This window comes from Hippoglossus hippoglossus, chromosome 13 (assembly GCF_009819705.1).
Source record: "Hippoglossus hippoglossus isolate fHipHip1 chromosome 13, fHipHip1.pri, whole genome shotgun sequence".
Lineage (NCBI taxonomy): Eukaryota > Metazoa > Chordata > Actinopteri > Pleuronectiformes > Pleuronectidae > Hippoglossus > Hippoglossus hippoglossus.
In genome coordinates, this window is record NC_047163.1 from 3233015 (window position 1) to 3258086 (window position 25072).

Sequence of the window (25072 nt, forward strand, 5' to 3'; positions counted from 1 at the left end):
AACACCAGGAAGAACACCTTCATGAATTAATACATTATATATAACCCAACAAGTGATTAATTAATGCCTTTATATTTGTTGTGCAATAATTCATCAAACGTGATACCATAAAATGGTGTGCCTTTTGGCATTCAATAAATTTGGTTATCAAAATAAAATATTGAATATTAATATTTAAAATATTAATATTCAATATTTAATTAATTAAATTATAACTTTAATTGATTAAAGTTACCTCGGGGCACCACCCTTCATAGGAAGGGAAAATATAGCCAATTTATTGATTAAGTCTCATAAAAGTACTAACTACAAATTTGGAACTCTGATTAACAATTAAATTAATAACTATAACCAAAATTACCATATAGATAGTTAGCTAAGTTGAAGGATATGGAGTTCTTGACAGTGTAGAGGTTGGCAAAATTCACTTATGCAACATTAATAAAGAAACATTTTGTGAAAGAAAAACAGTTACTAGATGCATGCAAGGAAGGACTGAAGAGCATAACTAACATTAACTTTCAAAATAACTTGTAACCACAATATCACAGCAACATAAATCAAACTTATAAACATCACACATAATCGAATAAACAGTCTTGCTTAGCCTAGTATAATTATTAAGCCCAGTTGTGTTACCCGTCCTTGGAAAGGGAAAAGAGTTTGCTGTGCAGTTCGCAGTTCGGTGAAATCGTCTTGCTGGTTGTGTGGCTACTGCCTTCGTAGTTCTGTTGCGCTGTGCAGCTCAGTTGCTGGCTGAAGTTCTCCTGCAGGACACCGCGTCACTGCTAGGAGGTTGGTAGAGCTTGCGAGGAGGTTTCCTTGGTGAGATGAGCTGGAAGCTGCACCTTTAAGCTCCTCTCGAAGAGTTGGATGGAAAGAGAAGATGTGAGCTGGAGAAGCCAGGCTTCTTCCCTCGGCGATGCAGGGAAAGAGGCTCGACAGCCTTCTCTCCTTGGAGGGATTGTAGAAAGAGAGAGAAGAAAGTGGGGACAGGCCTTATATTGGCCCGGTGACCTCACAGGTCATGGGGCCCAGAGTGACCAATAGGAGTTGAAACTTGTGTCCCTGAGGTTTTTTCACACCTCTGTGTGACGTTGATGCCCCCTGGGAGACTGAGTTCCTTGCTCTGGTTTTCTCCGGAACAAAGGAACATGCGGCTTCAGGCTTTTGACTGCAAATATAGGCCGAACTTTGGTCTCACAAAAACCATGTCCCAACATATTATAAAGGAAAACCTACACAAGGAGAATTAAAGGTCTTTCAAATAGTTTCTGAGTCACGACTAAAAAGCAAATCCTCCACAGTCGAACGCGTCAAAGTCGGAGTCTCCTTCAAAGTCGAAGCTGTTGAAGTGCGGGGAGTCGACGTCCTGGCTGCAGGCGTGGAAGGAGCCCCCTGCAGGAAGCTCCGAGAAGCCGCCCGAGCCGTGGGCCATCTCCGGGCCCCGGCTGGCCAGCGGGGAGGAGGGGGAGCAGGAGCTGAGGTAGCCCAGAGCAGAGGAGGCCGCCGCCCCTCCCATCAGCAGGCACACCGCCCGCACCGCCCGAGCAACGCTGCTGTTGCCGTGACGGAGACAATCCGACACACGATGCGGGGGGGGGGGCCACGGAAACGTTAGGCAGAGGCCGTCGAGGTCCGGTGGCTGCAGAGGCAAAACAAATCAGGGAAGTGTCGGCTTGTTGTCATGTTCACGGTTTAATACGTCAGTTGGAGGTTTTTAATATTTCTCTTTTCTCTTCATCCTTTTGAGCCTTTCAGTCGTTACACAACCAGAGCTGCTACTTGACTGGACCTTAAACGGACGACGCATCTCAACCTCCTGCCAGTATAGGAGAATGAAGCCAAATGATCTTGGATACAGGAGCTGCCATCTTGGCTGATGTTACTTGTGGGCAGAGTGTGCACAGTAGTGATCATGGAGTGGCACTCGACCAATTGCAAGTCATTCTTCACTGTCAATCACGACGTTTCGCCTCATTTTTTATGCGTCAAATAAGTAGAATAGAACTGAAACCTCTGCCAAGGCCCAACAGTCCCCTTATGGAACATCACTTAAATTCCTAGAAACGGATTTTCCTTATGATCTGCACCAAATTGCATGTAAAATTTATCCCGTAAACATGACAGATTTTTCTATCTCACCATGTTCGGTAGTTTTTTTCCTTATCCTGCTAACAAACAATCAAACAAACACACAAACGCAGAAGAAAACATAACCTCCTTGGCCGAGGTAATTAAAACCAAACCGGAGACATTCTCATCATCAAAACTTGAACATAAAATAAGAAATAACATGTACACTTACTTTTTAGTTTGGTCAAACTCGGGCAAACATGTATTTTTGAACAGTTGCCATTTACGTACTATTAAGTGGTAAATCAACCTCTGTGTGTTTCTTTATGACTCAAGTGCATGTGTCTCTTTCTTTTTTGTAAATACCACAAACTGTTTGTGTTATTTCCTTTCCTGTTGGTTCCTTTTTTTAAACCTGTCCCATAACACAATTCAATCTGTGAGCTTCTACCTCCGTCAACTAACTACAGACAAGCCACATACACACCTTGGTTCTGGCGTCTGTCTCTGAGCGAGCCTCCTCGTTCGGTGACTTGACACAGAGGAGGCGTGCCCTCACAGATCCTGGGGGACCCGGGGTCTTTCTCACTGCCGGAGTCGGGCAGGGGGTCTCTGTCGGTGATGCAGGGAGTGATGCTGCAACGTCTCTGAAGGGTCAGCGGGGACATGACACCCTGGACGGGAACAATATATCAATAAGTTATTGAAATACACAAAGAGTTCCCTTTGTACACGTGACATATTTCACTTATATTATCAGAAAAGTGAAAACAGGGATGAAGTGAAAACTGCTGCCGACTCACCTCTCTCACTTTCCTGATCAAATTCAGCCAAAGACTGTGAAAGATAAACATGATAAAAACGTTATTATATTTCACTCAGAAATCTGTGGATCCCAATAACAACACACAAGAAAGATAAGTGCATATATATTTATATATATATTTATATATACCCACTTGCAGTCATCTGGATTGTCAGTGAGCAGCAGCAGGAACTTGTTCTGGGGCAGGATGAGGGCGAAGCAGCAGTCCCTCCTGCCCCCTGGAGGCAGCCTGGGCAGGTCCAGGATTTCTCGTCCCTCCACGATGGACTCACAGCTGGTTTGCAGAGCGACCACCTGGTCTGGGGGGGATTCTGCATCACGGCACACCAGCAGGTTTCCCTCCATGGTCAGCACCAGGTGCTTCTCCTTCCACTGTTTAAACATGAAGCCCCCTGCAGACAAACAAGACACAGAGGTCCAGTTATAGATATTTATATTCATATATTCACCCATCGAAACGACTGTGTAGGATCTCAAACTTTGAATAAGTGGACAACAAGGTTTATGTGTTGATTAATTCATTTTTTTATGGTTTGGTTTGTACTCTATGTAAATATATGTTTTATTTAGTTTATGTCTTAATTGGACAAGTATCGTGATTAAGAATTATTACAAATATACCCACATAAAGAGCAATAAAACAGCATTGATGCAATAATTTCTCTTTCAACAACAATCAATAATGGATATAATGGTCAGAACCGAACCAGTGGCCTCATGGGAAACCTGAACCCTGGATATAATAGTGCGTCCGTGTCATAACGGAGGATATTAAATAATCTCTTCAGAAACATAAAGTCCCTCCATGAGTGACACCTTAATCATTCATATTTAAAACAAGAGCTATTCTAAAATGTTATATTAAAAAGATTACTCATTGAAAACAAGGACAACAAAACAGGGGAGACTGCATTGGCATATGATCTGAATTCTAAATAACTGTAGAAATGTAAACTAGATATAAACACTAAAAAGAAAATTACGTGCAAATATTTACAACAGGTAATTCTACGTGTCCTACGAGCGCTGGCAGTCGTCACCTTCAGGGATTAAGGCTGAAAATGTGTTTTCAGGGCAGGACACACATGACGGATTTTGAGCGTCCCAGACAGCGATCAGCTGAGTAATAACGATAATAGATGGAGGACACATGTTGATGGATGGGGAGGACTTGCTCTAGTTCTCCACACAGAGGATTAAAGATGGACAGGTGGATTTTCAAAAGAGAGAGAGCAGAGAGGTAGAGAGGCAGAGAGGTGTGGACTGATTTATTTATATCATAAAGTGATATTGCAAAGTTAGTTTTTTACTAAAGTTCGTGCACAGTGTAAAGAGGAAAATAAAAGGGAAACAATTATGTGAACTGCTGATGTTGCTGGTTCTATTCTGCCTCAGTCCCTTAAGCCACCATGACTCTCATATAAAATCCAGGGAGGAATAAAAACAGACGTATCATAAGAACAAAGGCATGAAACGTTGACTTGGCTTTAATGAGAGGTGACATCTCAGCATCCTGTGCAAACACATCTGGCAGAAGTTGACAGTTGACTCATTAATAATAATTGTTGAAGTCAGCAGCTGTATGAGTTCTGTGGTTCTTAGAATAATAAAAAACCAAGAGTTTATTACACCACAGGGGAGAAATATCACAATCATAAACGTATCACCTGGTGCAATAAGTCTGGATTCAAGACGACTCTGGAAAAGTGTCTGCTAAAGGATTTGGGATTTAAAAAAATATTGACTAAAGCCACCAACGAGGTTCTGTTTTCATCTGCGTTTGTTTGTCTGTCAATTGGCAGGATTACGTAAAACTACTTTATGCATTATCGCAAAAATATTGATGGAAAGATGGGTCAGGAAAATAAATACATTCTGGTGCAGATCTGAATCGGGGGACAGATCCAGCATTTCTTTGTTGACCTGTTTAGGGGACTGATCTGGTGCAGGTCCAAGTAAAATCTGGATCTAGTGAATATGAATATGGTTCAATAAGGGGACTGATCTACTGAGGGAGATTCTAATTGTGGATAAGTTTTCCCAAAAGATCTTTATTTTTATTTGATAAAATATATCAATGTCATAGAGCAGGGGTGTCAAACATCCGGCCCGCCAGGGGGTCCAGCTCAGCCCGCCGGATGACTTTGCTAAGTGTGAAAATTACAGAAAGACATAAATTGCATTTCTATAAAAGTAGCTGCTATTCCTAATCAGTCCACTGGGGGTCGCACTGTATCAGTAAGAGCATGCCATAGACTGTAAAACAAGTAAAGAGTAAGAGTAGCGATTTACACTGAGAACCAGAACTAAACAGCAGATGGCATCAACCCGCCTTTTTTAATGTGTCCGGTCTTTTGCTGTCAAAAGCGTGACACCCTCACCCCCAAAATGTCTCTGTCAAAAAAGAGAAAAGTGGACACAGAGTGCAGAGTTTTACAAGAAAAATGGACCAGATCCTATTTTTTTTACAAAGGTAACTGGAAAACCTGTGTGTTTGTTGTGTTCGCAGCAAGTTTCTGTGCTCAAAGAATATAATATTGGGCGCCACTATGAGACTCACCATGGCGAAAAATACGACCGCTTGCAAGGACAACTGAGAAAAGAGAAGATAAATGACCTGCTAGCAAGTCTAAAGAAACAACAGTCCGTTTTTTACCTGGAGCCGAGAGATAAGTGATGCAGCAGTGAAAGCTAGCTACCTTATTGCTAACGAAATAGCATCAGCCTCAAAGCCATACTGTGAGGGTGAGTTCGTGAAAACATGCAGAAATCGTGCGACCCGAGAAGCGACAGGCTTTTGCCAACATAAGCCTAACGAGGAATACTGTGACGGATAGGATTGCCGATCTTTCAGCAGATTTGGATAGCCAAAAGAAGCATAAAGTCAGGTCATTTGTAGCATTTTCAGTTGCAATCGATGAGAGCACTGACATTACAGATGTTGCTCAACTGGCCATATTCATTCGTGGTGTTGATGAGACTTTGGCGGTCACCGAAGAGTTCCTTGAGTTGGTACCTATGACAGACACCACTACAGCGAATGACATTTTTGCAAATGGAGGACAAAGTTTTGGGACATTTCACTGTATTTTGCACCGGGAGGCATTGTGTTGCCATTAAAAATGGATCATGTCATGAAAGTGGTTGTCCAAACTGTTAACTTCATCCGAGCCAGAGGGCTGAATCACCGTCAGTTTGACAGCCTCCTCAGTGATAAAGACATCACCCGTGGCCTACCATACCACACTGAAGTAAGGTGGTTAAGCCGAGGTGCCATGCTGAAGGGTTTTTTTGATCTACGAGAGGAAATTGGACAGTTCATGGAGAAAAAGGGCAAAGCAGTGCATGAATTAAAAAACGCAGAATGGCTGCAGGACCTTGCATTTATGGTGGATATTACAGAGCACTTGAATAACCTGAACAAGATGCTGCAAGGCCGTAAGAAAGTTGTCACACAATATTATGACAGCATACGCGCATTTAAGTTGAAGCTGACTTTGTGGGAGACACAGCTGTCAAGTGGTGCTGCTGCTCATTTCCCTCATCTAAGAAATGTGCAAATGACCAGAGTTACTGCTGACATGAGTCGCTACGAAGACAAAATTACGGAATTGCTGCGGGAGTTTGAGCAGCGGTTTCAGGTCTTTGGTGAGCTTGAGACTGAGTTTGCAGTTTTTCGCTCGCCATTTACAGTTAAGGCTGCGGATCTGCCCGTCGACATACAGCTTGAGATAATTGACTTACAATGTGATCAGGATCAGCAAAGGACAAATTTGCCTCGTCGGACTTGGACACATTTTATCGGTATCTTTTGCCAGGATACCCCAAATTGACAGCCCTGGCAGCACAAGTTTTGAGTATGTTTGGGACCACCTACCTGTGTGAACAAGTGTTCTCTGTAATGAACATCACAAAAACAAAGCTTCGCTCAAGACTCACACACAAGCACTTGAATGATATTCTTAAATTGGCTGCTACTCAGGAGATATTGCAGCAGCTTCAGTACAAAAGAGTTTGGTTTGATGGAACACTGTGGCTCATGCACTGCCCCAACTTTTTTTCAATGTATAAATTCTATATTTTCAAGGCAAGAGGGGTAACTTAACCTCCTTACTTAATAGCTCCCACGTTTGTTTGTATTTTGTGGTGAGTCAGTTCAGGTGTACAGATAACTACACAGATGTGGAAATGTTAGTTAGTACTGTAGTGTCACGGGTTGTCCCTAGGGGGGGCAGTGCAAAAGAGAGTGTAAAACAGGCACCATCAGACAGTATAAATGAAAAATAAAGGTTTATTGGTCCGTCCCACTGGCAGTTCCTTTACATCAAAAATAAAAAATAAAATCCATGAATAAACATAAAGCGTCCCGGAGGAGAAAGTGGTTTCTTCACCAAACAAAAGTAATCCAACCCTCCCAGGTCCTCGGTAGCTGTTCCTCCATGTAGGCGTCCTCTCTCCTACTCCGGGCCCAACTCCTCTCTAGTGGTGCTCTCCCCTCTGCCCTTTATTCAGTTTCCCAGCCCTGCCTCAATTAGGGGCCTTAAGCACCTGCAGCTGGGTGCACGATGAGGCAGTCTGGGAGCTGTAGTCTCTAGCCCGGCAGCCATTTTGGGTTGTGGACACTGATCCTGGGTGAGGATGTAGCGCCCCTCCACAACCTGTCCCCTTGTGATGCCACAGTACATTTAAAATGTTTTTTAGATCTTGAGAAGTTTATTTTGTTATAAAGTCAAATACAATATTTTTCAGTTCCAAATACCTGTGACTAAATGTTTTGCTCTGTAGATCAACTGTGATCTGAAGTTGTAATGCACATGTGTAAATGATAAACTGAAGCACAGTCTTGGTGAAATTGCACTTGTTTTTCTTCATAAATTTCAAGGGTTGTGAATCAGAATGTCTCTTAAGAATGTTGGGACATGGTTTTTGGGAAACCAAAGTTCGGCCTCCATGTTCAGTCAAAGCCTGAAGCCGCATGTTCCTTTGTTCCGGAGAAAACCAGAGCAAGGAACTCAGTCTCCCAGGGGGCATCAACGCCACACAGAGGTGTGAAAACCCCCCAGGGACACAGGTTTTAACTCCCATTGGTCACTCTGGACCCCATGACCTGTGAGGTCACCGGGCCAATATAAGGCCAGGTCTCCCCCTCTTCTCTCTCTTTCTACACTCCCTCCACGGAGAGAAGGCTGTCGAGCCTCTTTTCCTGCATCGCCGAAGGAAGAAGACTGGCTTCTCCAGCTCACATCTGCTCTTTCCATCCAACTCTTCGAGAGGAGCACAAAGGTGCAGCTTCCAGCTCATCTCACCAAGGAAACCTCCTCGCACTCCAAGCTCTACCAACCCTTCAAGCAGCGACTCGATGTCCTGCTGGAAAACTTCAGCCAGCAACTGAGCTGCACAGCTCAACAGAATCACTAAGGCGGGAGCCACACAAACCAGCAAGACGACTTCACAGAACTGCGAACTGCACAGCAACTCTTTTTCCCCTTTCCACGGACGGGTGTTATCTTCAGAGTGGCCAGCCGCCATTTTGGAAGCACATAGGGGGGAAAGGGTGTTATCTCTTTGGCCAGCTGCCATTTTGAAAGCACGCTGACTCACACAGACACACACTTGTAGACTCACATGCCTATCTTTATTTAATAAGTACACGGTTAGTAATTTGTGTTTTTTATACTTTATTATAGTCATAATAAATGTTTTTCTTTCACAAAATGTTTCTTTATTAATGTTGCATAAGTGAATTTTGCCAACCTCTACACTGTCAAGAACTCCATATCCTTCAACTTAGCTAACTATCTATATGGTAATTTTGGTTATAGTTATTAATTTAATAGTTAATCAGAGTTCCAAATTTGTAGTTAGTACTTTTATGAGACTTAATCAATAAATTGGCTATCTTTTCCCTTCCTTTGAAGGGTGGTGCCCCGAGGTAACTTTAATCAATTAAAGTTATTATTTAATATTAATAATATAATATTAAATATATTTAATATTTTATTTTGATAACCAAATTTATTGAATGCCGAAAGGCACACCATTTTATGGTATCACGTTTAATGCATTATGGCACAACAAGAATATGGAGGTTTATGAGTACAAACGTTTTGTAATTTTTTTAATCGATCCAGTAATTGCTTCAAAAACAGCGTAAATGCGATGTCTGCTCCGGAGGCAGCAGCGCTCGCTGCTTGCTTTGTGACGCGTTTGACAGAGGAGAGCCCAGGCAGATAAACAGTGGGCTGATGTCTGAGTTTTTGGTCTTTATGTTTCTAGTTTATTGTAGAAAGACCTTAAAATAAGGTCTATCATCCAAAAACCTTCACCAATGATTTAAACATAGAGAAATATTGTCGTTATTATGCTATGATTTTACTGGTCTGGCCCACTTGAGATCAAAGTGGGCAGTATGTGGCCCCTTAACTAAAATGAGTTTGACACCCCTGGTCTATATAGTCTGACATTGTATTTATAGCCTGGGTACAGTCTTCCACTATGAGTATAGTCCACAGTATATATAACACATGTATATTCTCACATAGTCTACATACTAGTATGAGAGTAGTGTGTATATTCTGCATGGAGGTCCTCTGTTCACCGCGGAGCAGCGATGACCTTGTATCTGCGAGGGAGGTTAGTGAAGCTGCTGAACTCAGGGACCAGGTTGATGCTGTCGGGGCCGTCGGCGACGGAGAAGGTGAAACGCTGCAGCAGAGACACCACGAAGATAAAGAGCTCCATACGAGCCAGAGACTCGCCAACACACGCTCTTCTCCCTGTGAAGAGACACGAGCAGATTAACCAATGATTCATACAAGGTTGTCAGCGTTTGTTAGTGTCACGTTAAGTGCTGATTTGTGTTTTACCTGCAGCAAACGGCAAGAACGCAGGATTTTTCTTAAAGTTTCCATCGTGGTCCAGGAAGTGCTGAGGGTTGAAGGTCCAGGGACTCGCCCACTGTTTTTCGTCTTTGAGCACAGAATGCAACAAGGGAATAATGGCAGTGTCCTGTCGAGGCAAAACATCAGGTCAGTGTCATATGATGCAGTGTTGCATGAATATGACATCATGAGCTTGAGGATACCTTGGGGATTGTGTAACCCCTGAAAGAAATGTCCGTCAGTGCGTAGTGAGGGAGGCTGAAGGGGACGATGTCCAGAAAACGCTGCACCTCGTGGATGACAGCATCTGTGAAGGGGAGGGACTTCCTGTCCTCCATTTTGGGGCACCGGTCCTTTCCTACCACACCGTCAATCTCCTGCTGCATCTTTTCTGCACAAGTGAAATAAGAAGAATCCACTCTGATCAGGTTCTATTGATGCTATTAGTGGGTCGTGTGGAGGGAAGCTGACCTGTTGTACGTACCTTGTATGTTTGGGTATTTGATGAACACACTGACGGCGTATCTGATGGTGGAGCTTGTGGTTTCTGTTCCTGCCAGCAACAGGTTCATCACTGTCGACACCAAGTTGTCGTGGTGGAACTCAGTTGTGGGATTGTTCTTTTCCTGAGAGACAAAATAAATTAAACTTTAAAATATTTAAATACACTTAACGCAGCAACTGTTAAAAAATAAAAATAATTAAAAGAACCAGACAACAACACATGACACATATTTGGAAAACAAGATATTACGCATCAATGCAAAGGCCAGTTTGAATAAATGTGTTTTCAGCTGCAGGGATCACAGCTCTTATGTTGAAACGAAGATTGCTCCACTGTGTCAGCGCTAAATGAACAATATCACTCAGTGTGGTTTCCTGAAGTTCTTCCTGACCTGCTCACTTCGGAGGAGGAAGCTGTCGATGAAGTCTCGTGGGGAGCCGGGGTCCAGTGTCTCTTTATGTTCTGGGATCTTCGTCTCGATGAACTCTCTCAGCTCCTCAATTTGGGCAAAAATGTAGTGCTGGTGGCCGGGAAGACGCTCCATCAGCCAGGGGAAGATGTTGTACATCTGAGGGAGAGACGCACACACCACAGCTTTGTAAAATGCTGTGTATATAGCCTATTAGTATTTTGGGAAACTGTTACAGAATTATTCTCTTCTAATGTCTTTAGGGTGATATAAAGACACTGTATGAGTTATGTCTCTCTAGGACCATCCCCCCTCCACTTACCTGACCCAGAGGACTGTTTTCGAACTTTAACATTTCAGACATGATGTTGAGGAGTTGCTGGAACTGCTTGTCTTCATAACTGAAGCGTTGGCCAAACACCATGCAGCAGATCACATTGGACACGGTGCCGTTCAACAGGAAGGTCGGGTCGAAGGGAGCGGCTGGAGGAGACGAGGAGAACACGCTGTTAGTTCTCATCCGCAGAGAGAAGATGATACTGGAGAGATCACAAAAAAAACCTACAACCTACAATGCCTCCATCAATTATCAATTTAAAGTCTCCAATTAACAGGGAACTGCAGAAAGAACCCGGCTCTGAACAGGGAACCTTTTGCTGTGAGTTGACCGTGCGAACCACTGGTCCACCGTGCCGCCCGCAAATGTTCTCTCAAATTTTCAGCGTAAATACAACTCATAAAATAACAGTTTATTATTCGTAATCGAGGTAAAAGTTTGAAATAATCTTGATATTGATTTGAAGTCATATCGCCCAGCACTACCTGTGGGAAAGTTTTCAGTAATTTGAATAAATCATTAACTTTTATTGATATATCGATATCCATAAATACATCAACAAGAAAAATGTGTAAATTCAGATTGATCAGTTATTTGTTCAAATTAAAGTGCAGCTGTAAAATCCCCTGTTCTGAGTCTTGGTAAATCAAAGCAGTGACTGAAGTGTGTGTGTTTTTTTGCAGGTTGTGTAACTTATTCAGTGTTTACTTTGCACAAACTGCCCGATAGAAAGAGATGAGGATTAAAGAGCTGAAGTAGAAGAGATAAACACACAGAGCGATTCCAACAAAGCTTTTCTGTTGACTGCACCACTAACTGCAAACCAATGTGTGAAGCTTTAACAACAACTGCTGCAAACACACCTTTGAATGAGTCTATGCGACCCCTCAGGTGCTGGCTCTCCTCCTGGATCCACTCCTCCATGCCCTTACGTCCCATCCCAAAGTCTCTGAGGGTCGACAGGGTGAAGCGTCGCAGCTGACGCCATCGCTCCCCGTTACTCATCCCCAAACCTGACACAGAGGGTGTGGATACAGAGACATGCAGGTATGAAACCACTGAGAATTCACTGCTCCTCGGACACACACATCTGTAACAGTCTCGTGTTACCGTAGCCCCTGGTGACTCTGATCAGAAACGGCAGCGGCCCCCTGCCCCCAAAGTCGTCCGCCTGGTCCACCAGAGCCTCCTTCACTGCATCGTACCCGACCAGAACAACCATCCGCTGCCAGCCCAGGTGCAAGGTCATCACTGGACCATACGTTTCACTGAACTAAAGAAAGTTCAGGTTCAGATGAAGAAGCTGCGACTGAGCCACAGCTGCTCTCGGCTATTTGTTACGAATCGTGACAAAAAACAGTTCCTGAACTCACCTTGAGGAAACTTTTAAAAGGTGCATTTTTGTCCAGTTGTGGCAGGTTCCCTATGAGAGGGAGGGCAACAGGTCCTGGAGGTAAATTATACCTCCTCCTGCTTTTCACTGTTAAAACCCACAGTAGAGCTACAATTAGCCCGGCTAATACCACCGTGGTAGTAAAGTCCATGTCGCTCTGCTCTCCTCGTCTCTCTTCCACCCACTGTCCCTCTGTGACCAGCTCTCCTGAGTATTTGTACACTTCTCAGGGAGCTGGCATGAGCGCTGCATTCGGCCACAGGTGAACCATGTGATTCTATTGTAAACTGTTGTGCAATAATGCATCAAACATGATACCATAAAATGGTGTGCCTTTCGGCCTTCAATAAATTTGGTTATCAAAATAAAATATAAATAAGTATTTTATTATTAATATTAAATAATGACTTTAATTGATTAAAGTTACCTCGGGGCACCACCCTTCAAAGGAAGGGAAAAGATTACCATAAAGAATTACCATATAGATAGTTAGCTAAGTTGAAGGATATGGAGTTCTTGACAGTGTAGAGGTTGGCAAAATTCAGTTATGTAACATTAATGAAAAAACATTTGTGAAAGAAAAACATTTATTATGAATATAATAAAGTATAAAAATACAAATTACTAACGGTGTACTTACTAAACAAAGATAGGTATGTGAGTATGCATGTGTGTGTCTATGTGCTTCCAAAATGGCGGCTGGCCCCTTTGAAGATAACACCCTTCCCCCCTATTGGAATCCTTACGACATGTAGCGGGGGTCCGAGCTAAGTAGGTGAAGAGTCATGCGTGTGTCTGTGTGTGTGCCAAATTAGAGAAAGTTGCTAGATGCATGCAAGGAAGGACTGAAGAGCATAGCTAACATTAACTTTCTCAACAACTTGTAACCACAATATCACAACACCACAAATCAAACTTATAAACATCACACAGAATCGAATAAACAGTCTTGCTTAGCCTAGTATAATTATTAAGCCCAGTTGTGTTACCCGTCCGTGGAAAGGGGAAAAAGAGTTGCTGTGCAGTTCGCAGTTCTGTGAAGTCGTCTTGTTGGTTTGTGTGGCTCCCGCCTTAGTGATTCTGTTGAGCTGTGCAGCTCAGTTGCTGGCTGAAGTTTTCCAGCAGGACATCGAGTCGCTGCTTGAAGGGTTGGTAGAGCTTGGAGTGCGAGGAGGTTTCCTTGGTGAGATGAGCTGGAAGCTGCACCTTTAAGCTCCTCTCGAAGAGTTGGATGGAAAGAGAAGATGTGAGCTGGAGAAGCCAGGCTTCTTCCCTCGGCGATGCAGGGAAAGAGGCTCGACAGCCTTCTCTCCTTGGAGGGATTGTAGAAAAAGATAGAAGAAAGGGGGAACAGGCCTTATATTGGCCCGGTGACCTCACAGGTCATGGGGCCCAGAGTGACCAATAGGAGTTGAAACCTGTGTCCCTGGGGGGGTTTTCACACCTCTGTGTGACGTTGATGCCCCCTGGGAGACTGAGTTCCTTGCTCTGGTTTTCTCCGGAACAAAGGAACATGCGGCTTCAGGCTTTTGACTGAACATGGAGGCCGAACTTTGGTTTCCCAAAAACCATGTCCCAACAAAACCTACAGCTTTACCTGACTGTTGTCGTTCATTGGAGTGAAGCCAGTGATCTTTGACTTTACATGAACAAGAACAAGTCATTCACTTCCCCTCTCTTCCCTGATGCTGACAACAAATTAAAAGTTTATGTGAATTAAAAGATATCATTTGTATTGATTTAAAGAACAAGAGGATTGACTTTTCATGCTGAAATTTGGGGTTTGCAACAAGTTTGAACAGCAGATATCTGGTGACTGAGATTCCAGCTTTAACTGAAACCCACTGGTTCTGATCCACTTCAGTGATTGGCCAGTTTCACTCCCCTGCACTTACATTCAGTATCTCAACACATATAATATGGTTTACAATCCTGATTTAAAAAGGTTGAGTATGAATTTAGAACTCATTGGCCACCCAAGCCTTTCTGTGTTGAGTTTTCATGTTCTCCATGTACTTGTCTTCTTCTCACAATCTAAAGACATTTAAAATTATGAATCTGTCATTGTGAATTAGCATTTTTCCAGTTTCTAGCTTTGTATTTGAATTGTTTTTATTTCTAACAAGAAGGTTGAAGCAGCATTGCATTTAGGTGAACTGTGAAATAAGAGTGTGGAATTACTGCAGGTTTTTTAAATTTGAAATAAATTATGTATATTTTTTTTAAATCAACAAAAAACAACCCTGGTAAACTAGAGTTCACTTTAACGGTTGAGCTACACTGCCCACAACACGAGCTGTTATTGTGCTGTTGTGTTAACATATAACTAAATTACAACAGCGTCTTGGCAATCATGCCAACGTTGAGCAACAAGCCTCCGAGCTATTGCATCACTTTCATTATATGATAATCACCAGTGCTGTTTGTGGTCAGGTCAAATCAGTAATGGACACGTAATTGGAAACTTACTGGGTTTATAAGGAGAAGGATTTAAATCTTCTTCAGAGTGTCACATGATTTATCTCACTTTGGAGAAAATATGATTTTCTCTTTGATATGGCTTCAAGTTGAGACCTTCTTACATGTGACACAGGAAACCGGTGAGCGGCCTTTGCAGCTGCTCTTACAGAGGGTGATGGTCCAACCTGGTGCACAAAATTAGAGCAAACACACACAAACAAACACACACAAACAAAGTCCACATCTAGTTCATTTTGGGTGAAGCAGATGTAGTGGAAAATGTTGTGTAACCTCTGCAGAGCTTACTATTAAAAAGAGGCAACTCCAGTCTGAGTATTTCATTATTTCAAATCTCAAGATGAATTTCCATCACAAACTTGGTGTCACGAACAGGATCCCTTGAAAGATTGTCTGGACCCGAGAAGTCTTCGGTGGCTGATCACCCAGGAGAGAAAATCTTCTGCCTCTACCTCCAACAGTTAAGAGAAGAGAGGGCCGAAATAACTTGGGTTCCGGACCTTCTTCACAGGGATCCAAAGACCTCTCTTTGATAATTTTATATCTGGTGAGATGTTGAAATTCAGATTTTTCATGATTGTTAAGATGATTTCACAAATATACGAAATCAAACATAAGAATTAATACATTTAAATGGTTTTATTTGGAATTGGGGTATTAGTCTTTTTCTCTGGATTATTGTGGATTATTAGTGTTAATCTGACCCATCCTCATGGCAATCATCCTAGTTGAAGGCATTTTTCCTGTTTTGCCAGAGAAGAAACAAGGATTCGTGGAGACGTCCGCATCTTAAATTGAGTGTTCAAGGGAAATTGTGGATGAGTACGATTTCCTACACTTAATTGATAAAGATTTAGAAATTGTGGATGAGTACGATTTCATACAGAAAGTCCAAATGGTGGGCTTTATAGTTGCAAGAGTGAGGACGGGAAAGTGTGACATTTTCTTCCAATATGGTCCAGAGACTTTGCTTTTCCTCATAACGGGTTATTCATTGTCGAAAAAATTAAACTTTTAAGAGAGAAACTCCTGGAGAAAGAGGAAGAATTAAAAAGCAAGAAAAAAGTCAAGGTCACAATGTGGAAAGACAGAAGATAATAAGAAAGTGTCTTGAAATGTGGGAAAAAGAGTGTAGGGACAGAAAACCAACACTTAAACAGATGGCTAAGGTTGACAAGAAGGAAATTGAGAATGTTGAAAAGAACGTTGAAAAGAAATCACATAGATCTCTGTATTCTCCCTTGACAGGGTGTGGCAGTCCTCTCCTCGACGCCTGCCTTCCTCCTCACCTACGACAAAACCCTCCTCCATATGATGTGCAGAGACCAGACTCCACCAATCAACGATCAGGCCCATCTCAGACTCCACCCACCGCTCTCCCAGTCTATGGAGACGGGGCAGCCGGGAGGACTGAATGATGACGCCACCTCTTCCTCATCTTTAGGCCCCACTGACTTTGCAAAGATATGTCCGCACTGTGGGGGAGACCTCCGTCTGACTTCACCAGACTGGGATGATGCGGTTAATGCAGCATACGTCAACGCTCTCAACACACTCCTCAACGCCCTGAGGACCGCCTTCCCCAATAAAATTGATATGTCTAAAATAACGGGGTGCAAACAACAACCAGGTGAAACCGTATCGGGCTTGAGGATGCTCGCTTGACAGAGGTCAGATGTCATGCTGAACATGCTGAACGCCAACACAAAGAAACCAAAGACAAAGCTCAGCAGAAAAAGGATCAACAACTCCAGAAAGCACAGCTAACCATGATGCAAGCTGTGTCTGCCCTGTCAAGGCCACGCAGACAAGATAACGCTGAGAGCGGCGCCAACTTCACTGTACCAGGAAGAGAGGGGCGCGGACGTGGCCGTGGGCGAGGCTTCTCTGTACACTGGGCAAAGGACTGCCCCCAGCAGCGAGAGGAGGGGGAGACAAGAACTTTCACTGCCGACTGAACTACAGAAAGTGAGGAGGGGGCAGACGGGGGGGGGGAGACGACCAATATACCCGCCGAGGATCAGAGAAAGGGAAGTGAAACACACACACACACACATAAGCTACAGCAATGAAGAAATGTTTGCTAAACTAACCGCACACACACACACACACACCAGAGCAAACACAACTTTGTGGTTCTTATGTTAATAGTGATGCTTTTAAGAAAATGCCTCAACTCGAACTGTGTGTTAACGGTCACAAACTTAATTTCAAAATCACTCCAAAATCTGATTATAGGCCATGTAAACAACAATATCCACTCAGACAGAATGCAGTGGAGGGGATACGTCCTGTTTTTGAATCCTTTTTGCAGGCTGGTGTAATTGTCCCCTGCCCTGATTCACCGGTCCGCACTCCACTGTTCCCAGTTAAGAAGATCAGAGACAAAGGTCAACCTACTGAGTGGCGGTTTGTGCAAGATCTGAAGGCTGTGAATGATGCTGTAATTGCTCGATCGCCTATTGTTCCCAACCCATACACGCTGCTTTCCCAAATTCCGCCTAATGCAGCGTGGTTTAGTAGAGCTCATCGCACTCACGGAAGCATGCAAATTGGCTACTGGTAAAACACTCACAGTCTACACTGACTCCAGATATGCGTTCGGTGTAACTCATGATTTTGGCACCCTTTGGCAACACATAAACTTACTCACATCTTCTGGTAAAAAGATAGCACACCACGGTCTCATCACAGATCTTCTGTCTGCCATTTTGCATTGTTAAGAGACATTATTCCACGATGGGGAATTCCTAGCAGAATTTCCAGTGACAATGGCAGACACTTCGTAAACGAAGCTGTCAAACAACTCGGTTCTCATCTAGGTATGGATGTGCGAACACACTGTGCATATCATCCAGCCAGTGGTGGAGCTGTGGAACGAGAGAACGATACACTCAAAACTAAACTTGCAAAATGCTGTGAAGACACAGGTCTTGCATGGACGAAAGTCCTGCCTCTGGTGCTGATGTACATGAGGATGAGAAAACGAACCAGATCTAATCTTTCACCTTTCATTCTTTTTGCAACTCCTCCCCACATTGGTGTGGATCCTCCGTCTTCTCCGCTTCCATCCACAGACTTGTGTGATCATGATATGTTGTCCTGTTGCTCTAACCTGACTTCTTCTCTTTCAGACATCAGGAAACAGGTGGCAAGGGCCCTACCAGGTACTGCTCACAACCCACACAGCAGTGAAAGTTGCTGAAAGAGCCCACCTGGATCCACGCCAGCCACTGCAAATGAGTACCAGCTCCATCTGACCAGCTGACGCCTTCAACTGAAAGCACACACACTGATACTTCCACAGGTTGAGAAGCACCGAGAGTGTTGTATGATTAACCACACGAGCGTTCTGCCACAACACAGAAGAAATCTGCCTGACAACTGAGACCATGGACAGGCCATGGCATCCATTTCGACATCCAGGGTTGTGTGGCCTCAGAGGCTCACTGTGCGTGTTATCCATGATCTCCTTGATTATTGTTTTGCCCATTATTCTGTCTAGATGCACTCCTATAAAAGTCTCTGATGATCTAACGAACTCCTCTTTTCCTACGGTGTCCTCTCAGAACCATCCAGCACATGCAAATTTGACTAGACACAAGATAAAGTGATTCAGGTCCCCTTGATCCGTAACTTATTCCCCATCCCTCCCTACCTGGACACTGACAGCACAGATGGTTCTGATGACGATACTCAATTTTAGGTTTTTTATGTTATTTTCTCCCCCCAGCTTGCTTATGTGTTTCTTAGTGATTTCACTAGAAAACAACAGCTACTGCAATTATCCTTTCAACTTCATATTTTATGATGCTTTAATTTGAATCTCTGTACATTTTTAAGGTTGATGTGAGTTACTTTATGAAGTTTGTACATACTGAATCAATTTTACTTCCAAGCCAGAATTAAAAAAGTTTTTACTGGATATTTTCAACCTTAGATATACTGTATGTTGACATTTAACGTTTTAGTACATTTTAATATGAGTTACTTTTGCCAATCAATACAGTATGTTACATTTTAATAATGGTTAATGAGATGATGTTGTTTGACCTGATTTCCTTCCATTTTCATTTTAAATGCTTGCTCAATTACAGGAAAATAACTATTTTCTTTCCACAAAAACAGCAGCGGCAACTTATTGCACCTCACTGCCATGCATCAATGTTCTAGAACCTCTCCATGGTGGATGTGACCCTGTATGTATGCAGAGTACCAGGGTTGAACACTCTTCAATATTCTTCTATGATTATGATGTTGATTATGATGTTTCTTGATTATTTTTCGTTAGTGATCATATTTTTATTGATGATCAAAGGGGGAAGTGTAGTGGAAAATTGCACTGACCAGTGTCTAAGGTAGTGGAAATCCCCCTGACCAGGTGTCTCACTGCTGTGACCTGTCTACCTGACAGGATGGAACCCTTATTTGGCGGTGTCTCACTGCTATGACCTTGATAAACAGGGTGTATGCCTTTATTTGGTATCATCCCTCTTCCAAAACCTGCCACACAACAAACATCATGCATGTAGAGAGAGAGAGACAGAGACGCACAGTCATGATGACATCGGGATTTATTCAGAGCTTCACCTTTGCACTGCGTTTCATGAAAGACACCGGTTTGACCAGATGGCGGATGATGAGGTGATTTGTGAAACCAGGTCAAAAGGGAATCGAGCAAAATGGAGAGAATGTGGATGATTAGAGAAAGTATTCACAGAGGTAATGAATATAAAAATATAAAATATAAAATGAAGTGGAGGAACACTACTGTTGTGATTCAGAGGCTTAAATGTCAGGAGTCACGATCATGAATGATTTACCCGAGGAGCATGGGCATAACGCCAGGAAGAACACCTTCATGAATTTATCCATTATATATAACCCAACAAGTGATTAATTAATGTCTTTATATTATAAAGGAAAACCTACACAAGGAGAATTAAAGGTCTTTCAAATAGTTTCTGAGTCACGACTAAAAAGCAAATCCTCCACAGTCGAACGCGTCAAAGTCGGAGTCTCCTTCAAAGTCGAAGCTGTTGAAGTGCGGGGAGTCGACGTCCTGGCTGCAGGCGTGGAAGGAGCCCCCTGCAGGAAGCTCCGAGAAGCCGCCCGAGCCGTGGGCCATCTCCGGGCCTCGGCTGGCCAGCGGGGAGGACGGGGAGCAGGAGCTGAGGTAGCCCAGAGCAGAGGAGGCCGCTGCCCCTCCCATCAGCAGGCACACCGCCCGCACCGCCCGAGCATCGCTGCTGTTGCCGTGACGGAGACAATCCGACACACGATGGGGGGGGGCCACGGAAACGTTAGGCAGAGGCCGTCGAGGTCCGGTGGCTGCAGAGGCAAAACAAATCAGGGAAGTGTCGGCTTGTTGTCATATTCACGGTTTAATACGTCAGTTGGAGGTTTTTAATATTTCTCTTTTCTCTTCATCCTTTTGAGCCTTTCAGTCGTTACACAACCAGAGCTGCTACTTGACTGGACCTTAAACGGACGACGCATCTCAACCTCCTCCCAGTATAGGAGAATGAAGCCAAATGATACAGGAGCTGCCATCTTGTGCTGATGGCAGCACGGGGCGGGGAGTGTCCACAGTAGTGATCATGGAGTGGCACTCGACCAATTGCAAGTCAAATAAATTTGACTGATGTACTTTTACTTTTTAGTTTGGTCAAACTCGGGCAAACTTGTATTTTTGAACAGATGCCATTTATGTACTATTAAATGTTGAATTGTTAGTGTTAGTGTGAAGTGTTAAATCAACCTCTGTGTGTTTCTTTATGACTCAGAGTTGTGCATGTGTCTCTTTCTTTTTTGCAAATACAACCCACTTATTGTGTTGTTTCCTTTCCTGTTGGTTCCTTTTTTTAAACCTGTACCTTGAACGCTGAAGCACAATTCAATCTGTGAGCTTCTACCTCCGTCAACTAACTACAGACAAGCCACATACACACCTTGGTTCTGGCGTCTGTCTCTGAGCGAGCCTCCTCGTTCGGTGACTTGACACAGAGGAGGCGTGCCCTCACAGATCCTGGGGGACCCGGGGTCTTTCTCACTGCCGGAGTCGGGCAGGGGGTCTCTGTCGGTGATGCAGGGAGTGATGCTGCAACGTCTCTGAAGGGTCAGCGGGGACATGACACCCTGGACGGGAACAATATATCAATAAGTTATTGAAATACACAAAGAGTTCCCTTTGTACACGTGACATATTTCACTTATATTATCAGAAAAGTGAAAACAGGGATGAAGTGAAAACTGCTGCCGACTCACCTCTCTCACTTTCCTGATCAAATTCAGCCAAAGACTGTGAAAGATAAACATGATAAAAACGTTATTATATTTCACTCAGAAATCTGTGGATCCCAATAACAACACACAAGAAAGATAAGTGCATATATATTTATATATATATTTATATATACCCACTTGCAGTCATCTGGATTGTCAGTGAGCAGCAGCAGGAACTTGTTCTGGGGCAGGATGAGGGCGAAGCAGCAGTCCCTCCTGCCCCCTGGAGGCAGCCTGGGCAGGTCCAGGATTTCTCGTCCCTCCACGATGGACTCACAGCTGGTTTGCAGAGCGACCACCTGGTCTGGGGGGGATTCTGCATCGCGGCACACCAGCAGGTTTCCCTCCATGGTCAGCACCAGGTGCTTCTCCTTCCACTGTTTAAACATAAAGCCCCCTGCAGACAAACAAGACACAGAGGTCCAGTTATAGATATTTATATTCATATATTCACCCATCGAAACGACTGTGTAGGATCTCAAACTTTGAATATGTGGACAACAAGGTTTATGTGTTGATTAATACAAAATTTTATGGTTTGGTTTGTCCTCTATGTAAATATATGTTTTATTTAGTTTATGTCTTAATTGGACAAGTATCGTGATTAAGAATTATTACAAATATACCCACAGAAAGAGCAATAAAATAGCATTGATGCATTAATTTCTCTTTCAACAACATTCAATAATGGATATAATGGTCAGAACCGAACCAGTGGCCTCATGGGAAACCTGAACCCTGGATATAATGGTGCATCTGTGTCAGAACTGATGTACTGAATATTATTACACTGCACAAGAGGATATTAAATAATCTGTTCAGAAACATAAAGTCCCCCCATGAGTGACACCTTAAACATTCATATTTAAAATAAGGGCTATTCTAAAATGTTATATTAAAAAGATTACTCGACAAAACAGGGGATACTGCATCGGCATATGATCTGAATTCTAAAATAACTGTCGAAATGTAAACGGATGTAAAAAGAAAATTACGTGCAAATATTTACAACAGGTAATTCTACGTGTCCTACGAGCGCTGGCAGTCGTCACCTTCAGGGATTAAGGCTGAAAATGTGTTTCCAGGACAGGACACACATGACGGATTGTGAGCGTCCCAGACAGCGATCAGCTGAGTAATAACGATAATAGATGGAGGACACATGTTGATGGATGGGGAGGACTTGCTCTAGTTCTCCACACAGAGGATTAAAGATGGACAGGTGGATTTTCAAAAGAGAGAGAGCAGAGAGGTAGAGAGGCAGAGGGGTGTGGACTGATTTATTTATATGACATCATAAAGTGATATTGCAAAGTTAGTTTTTTACTAAGGTTCGTGCACAGTGTAAAGAGGAAAATAAAAGGGAAACAATTATGTGAACTGCTGATGTTGCTGGTTCTATTCTGCCTCAGTCCCTTGAGCCACCATGACTCTCATATAAAATCCAGGGAGGAATAAAAACAGACGTATCATAAGAACAAAGGCATGAAACGTTGACTTGGCTTTAATGAGAGGTGACATCTCAGCATCCTGTGCAAACACATCTGGCAGAAGTTGACAGTTGACTCATTAATAATAATTGTTGAAGTCAGCAGCTCTATGAGTTCTGTGGTTCTTAGAAGAATAAAAAAACAAGAGTTTATTACACCACAGGGGAGAAATATCACAATCATAAACTTATGACCTGGTGCAATAAGTCTGGATTCAAGACGACTCTGGAAAAGTGTCTGCTAAAGGATTGGGGATTAAAAAAGATATTCACTAAAGCCGCCAACGAGGTTCTGTTTTCATCTGCGTTTGTTTGTCTATCAATTGGCAGGATTACGTAAAACTATTTTATGCATTATCACAAAAATATGGATGGAAAGAAGTTGTTAAATTTTGGTGCAGATCTGAATCAGGGGACCGATCCAGCATTTTATTTTCACTTTCTTTAACAATGTGATGTGTTTTTCAACATTTTCACAATTTTCCCAGAAAATAATTAATGGATCTTGATTAAAAAACAATCAGACATGTTTAGGGGCCTGATGTTTGTTTGTAATCTGGTGCAGGTCCAAGTAAAATCTGGATCTAGTGAATATGAATGTGATTCAATAAGGGGACTGCTCTACTGAGGGAGATTCTAATTGTGGATAAGTTTTCCCAAAAGATCTTGATTATCAATGTCATAGAGTTTAAAAAACACACAAATAACACGGCATGCATATGTGAAAACCAAAAGTTCTACATCAAAACACAGGAGTATAGGGAAAAGATTTTAAAGAACCTTAAAATTCCTACATTTAATGGAAAAATATACAAAATGCCCGATATAAAACACAAGCTGTGCCTCAGATGAAGAACTACCTGCTGCTGAGGGAATCAAATCACACCTACCATATTTCCTGAGGAAGCCTCGATGAATGCCCGCTGTGCTCATGCCTGTGGTCGTCACGGCACCAGGGACTGAAGTGAGACGATGATGAAGAACAGGGTGAGAGAGAGAGAGAGAGAGAGAGAGAGAGAGAGAGAGAGAGAGAGAGAGAGAGAGAGAGAGAGAGAGAGAGAGAATAATCCGCACTATTTAGGCCTGCCCTCCTTAAAGCCGTGCCGATGTGAGTGGAATTGGAGCCGTCCCTGCTGCACAGAGACATTTGAGCCTCAGAGGAACGAATAATAATCATAACAGCGATGGACAAATCCCATCAGAGGGATCCTGTGATTTTCATCATGGCCGTCACCAGATGTCATGTTCCCGTTGGGCCTTCCCACACGGCTCCTCTCTCAGAAACACGGATTTAAGCCTCTATTATTTGCGGCCCTGGACACAACATATGGGCGAAACAGGTCAACATTGAAATGTCATCAAACCTGCTCCTCGGCGTGTCTCTGTGCCCTCGGACGGCCTCCGAGCCAGGGTTTGGATCACCTCCCGCTCAGGCAGATTAAAAAAAAACAGATTATTATTCTTGCAAAAGCTGGAAGCCTGTTGTTGTGGTGCTGAAGATCCGACCGCGGTTCTAATCTGCCCCGGACCTGGGATACGTGCCCTCACCAGTGCAACGGCCAAGTCCAAGATATTAACGGCTTTTCAATGTCACATATCCAACCTGGATTAAGCGTTTGTCATTGTCTCGGTCCGGGCTTGATTATCACAGTTTGAATAACGTTATATAACGGGAGGGATCTAAAAAAAAAAAAAAAAACTCCACTGCCAGACCGAAGTCAAACAGGTCTCAAGTACAGCTTTCATGGAGACATGGTTTGTGAGATGGAGGCAGCCTGAACGAAGATAAAAGGCTTAAAAATACACACTTTGATAAATCAGCAATTAAAAGAGGAATCAGAACAACAATAAAAATGAACACAGAGTCAATGGATCTTTTATTTGCCTCCAGGAACATTATATTTTCACTCTCACTGAGGTCAAACTACAGAGTCTCTCTCCCTGGTTCTCCTGTGTGACTTTCAAAAGCAAGTACGATGCACATGTGCAATATTTGATACGGTCTCCGACCATGCAGACACAAATGTTCTGGGTTCAAACCTATTGGCCCGTCAGGGTCTGCATGGGTTTCCTCCCATAGTCCAAAGGCATGGTTGTTTGTGTCTATAATATCTATATCTATATCTATATCTATCTGTATCCATGTAGATCTGTATAAAGACACAAACAACCAGTGACATCTATCAGCCCTGTGATATGATGGCGACCTGTCCAGGATGTTCTCTTCCTCCCTCGCCCAATGTCAGCTGGGATTGACTCCAGCTTATCCAAAGGATAATCGGCACAGATAATCAATGGATGGATGATGGATGATGGATGATGGATGATGGATGATGGATGATGGATGATGGATGATGGATGATGGATGGATGATGGATGGATGATGGATGATG

General features: G+C 43.1%; 2 protein-coding genes across 4 annotated transcripts; both read right to left on the bottom strand.

The window, feature by feature from the left end:
• Nucleotides 1-1227: 1227 nt before the first annotated feature.
• On the bottom strand, nt 1228-24471 carry LOC117772388. Of its 3 annotated transcripts, none has more exons than XM_034603496.1 (5): nt 23570-24471; nt 3036-3294; nt 2880-2913; nt 2564-2750; nt 1228-1645 (listed from the first exon to the last, which is right to left on the bottom strand). In XM_034603496.1, the coding sequence occupies exons 1-5, from the start codon at nt 23610-23612 to the stop codon at nt 1335-1337; spliced, it is 834 nt and encodes a 277-aa protein (XP_034459387.1). In that variant the 5' UTR covers nt 23613-24471; the 3' UTR covers nt 1228-1334. The 3 variants fall into 3 exon arrangements, with proteins under 3 accessions (XP_034459387.1, XP_034459386.1, XP_034459385.1); XM_034603494.1 differs by lacking the exons at nt 1228-1645; nt 2564-2750; nt 2880-2913; nt 3036-3294 and adding exons at nt 19428-20236; nt 20857-21043; nt 21173-21206; nt 21329-21587; XM_034603495.1 differs by lacking the exon at nt 23570-24471 and having other exon boundaries at nt 3036-3554.
• Nucleotides 9355-12644, bottom strand: LOC117772381 (cytochrome P450 2G1-like). Its single transcript, XM_034603478.1, has 9 exons — nt 12408-12644; nt 12145-12307; nt 11898-12047; nt 11020-11180; nt 10680-10856; nt 10268-10409; nt 9987-10174; nt 9769-9910; nt 9355-9678 (listed from the first exon to the last, which is right to left on the bottom strand). The coding sequence occupies exons 1-9, from the start codon at nt 12576-12578 to the stop codon at nt 9497-9499; spliced, it is 1476 nt and encodes a 491-aa protein (XP_034459369.1). The 5' UTR covers nt 12579-12644; the 3' UTR covers nt 9355-9496.
• Nucleotides 24472-25072: the final 601 nt, after the last annotated feature.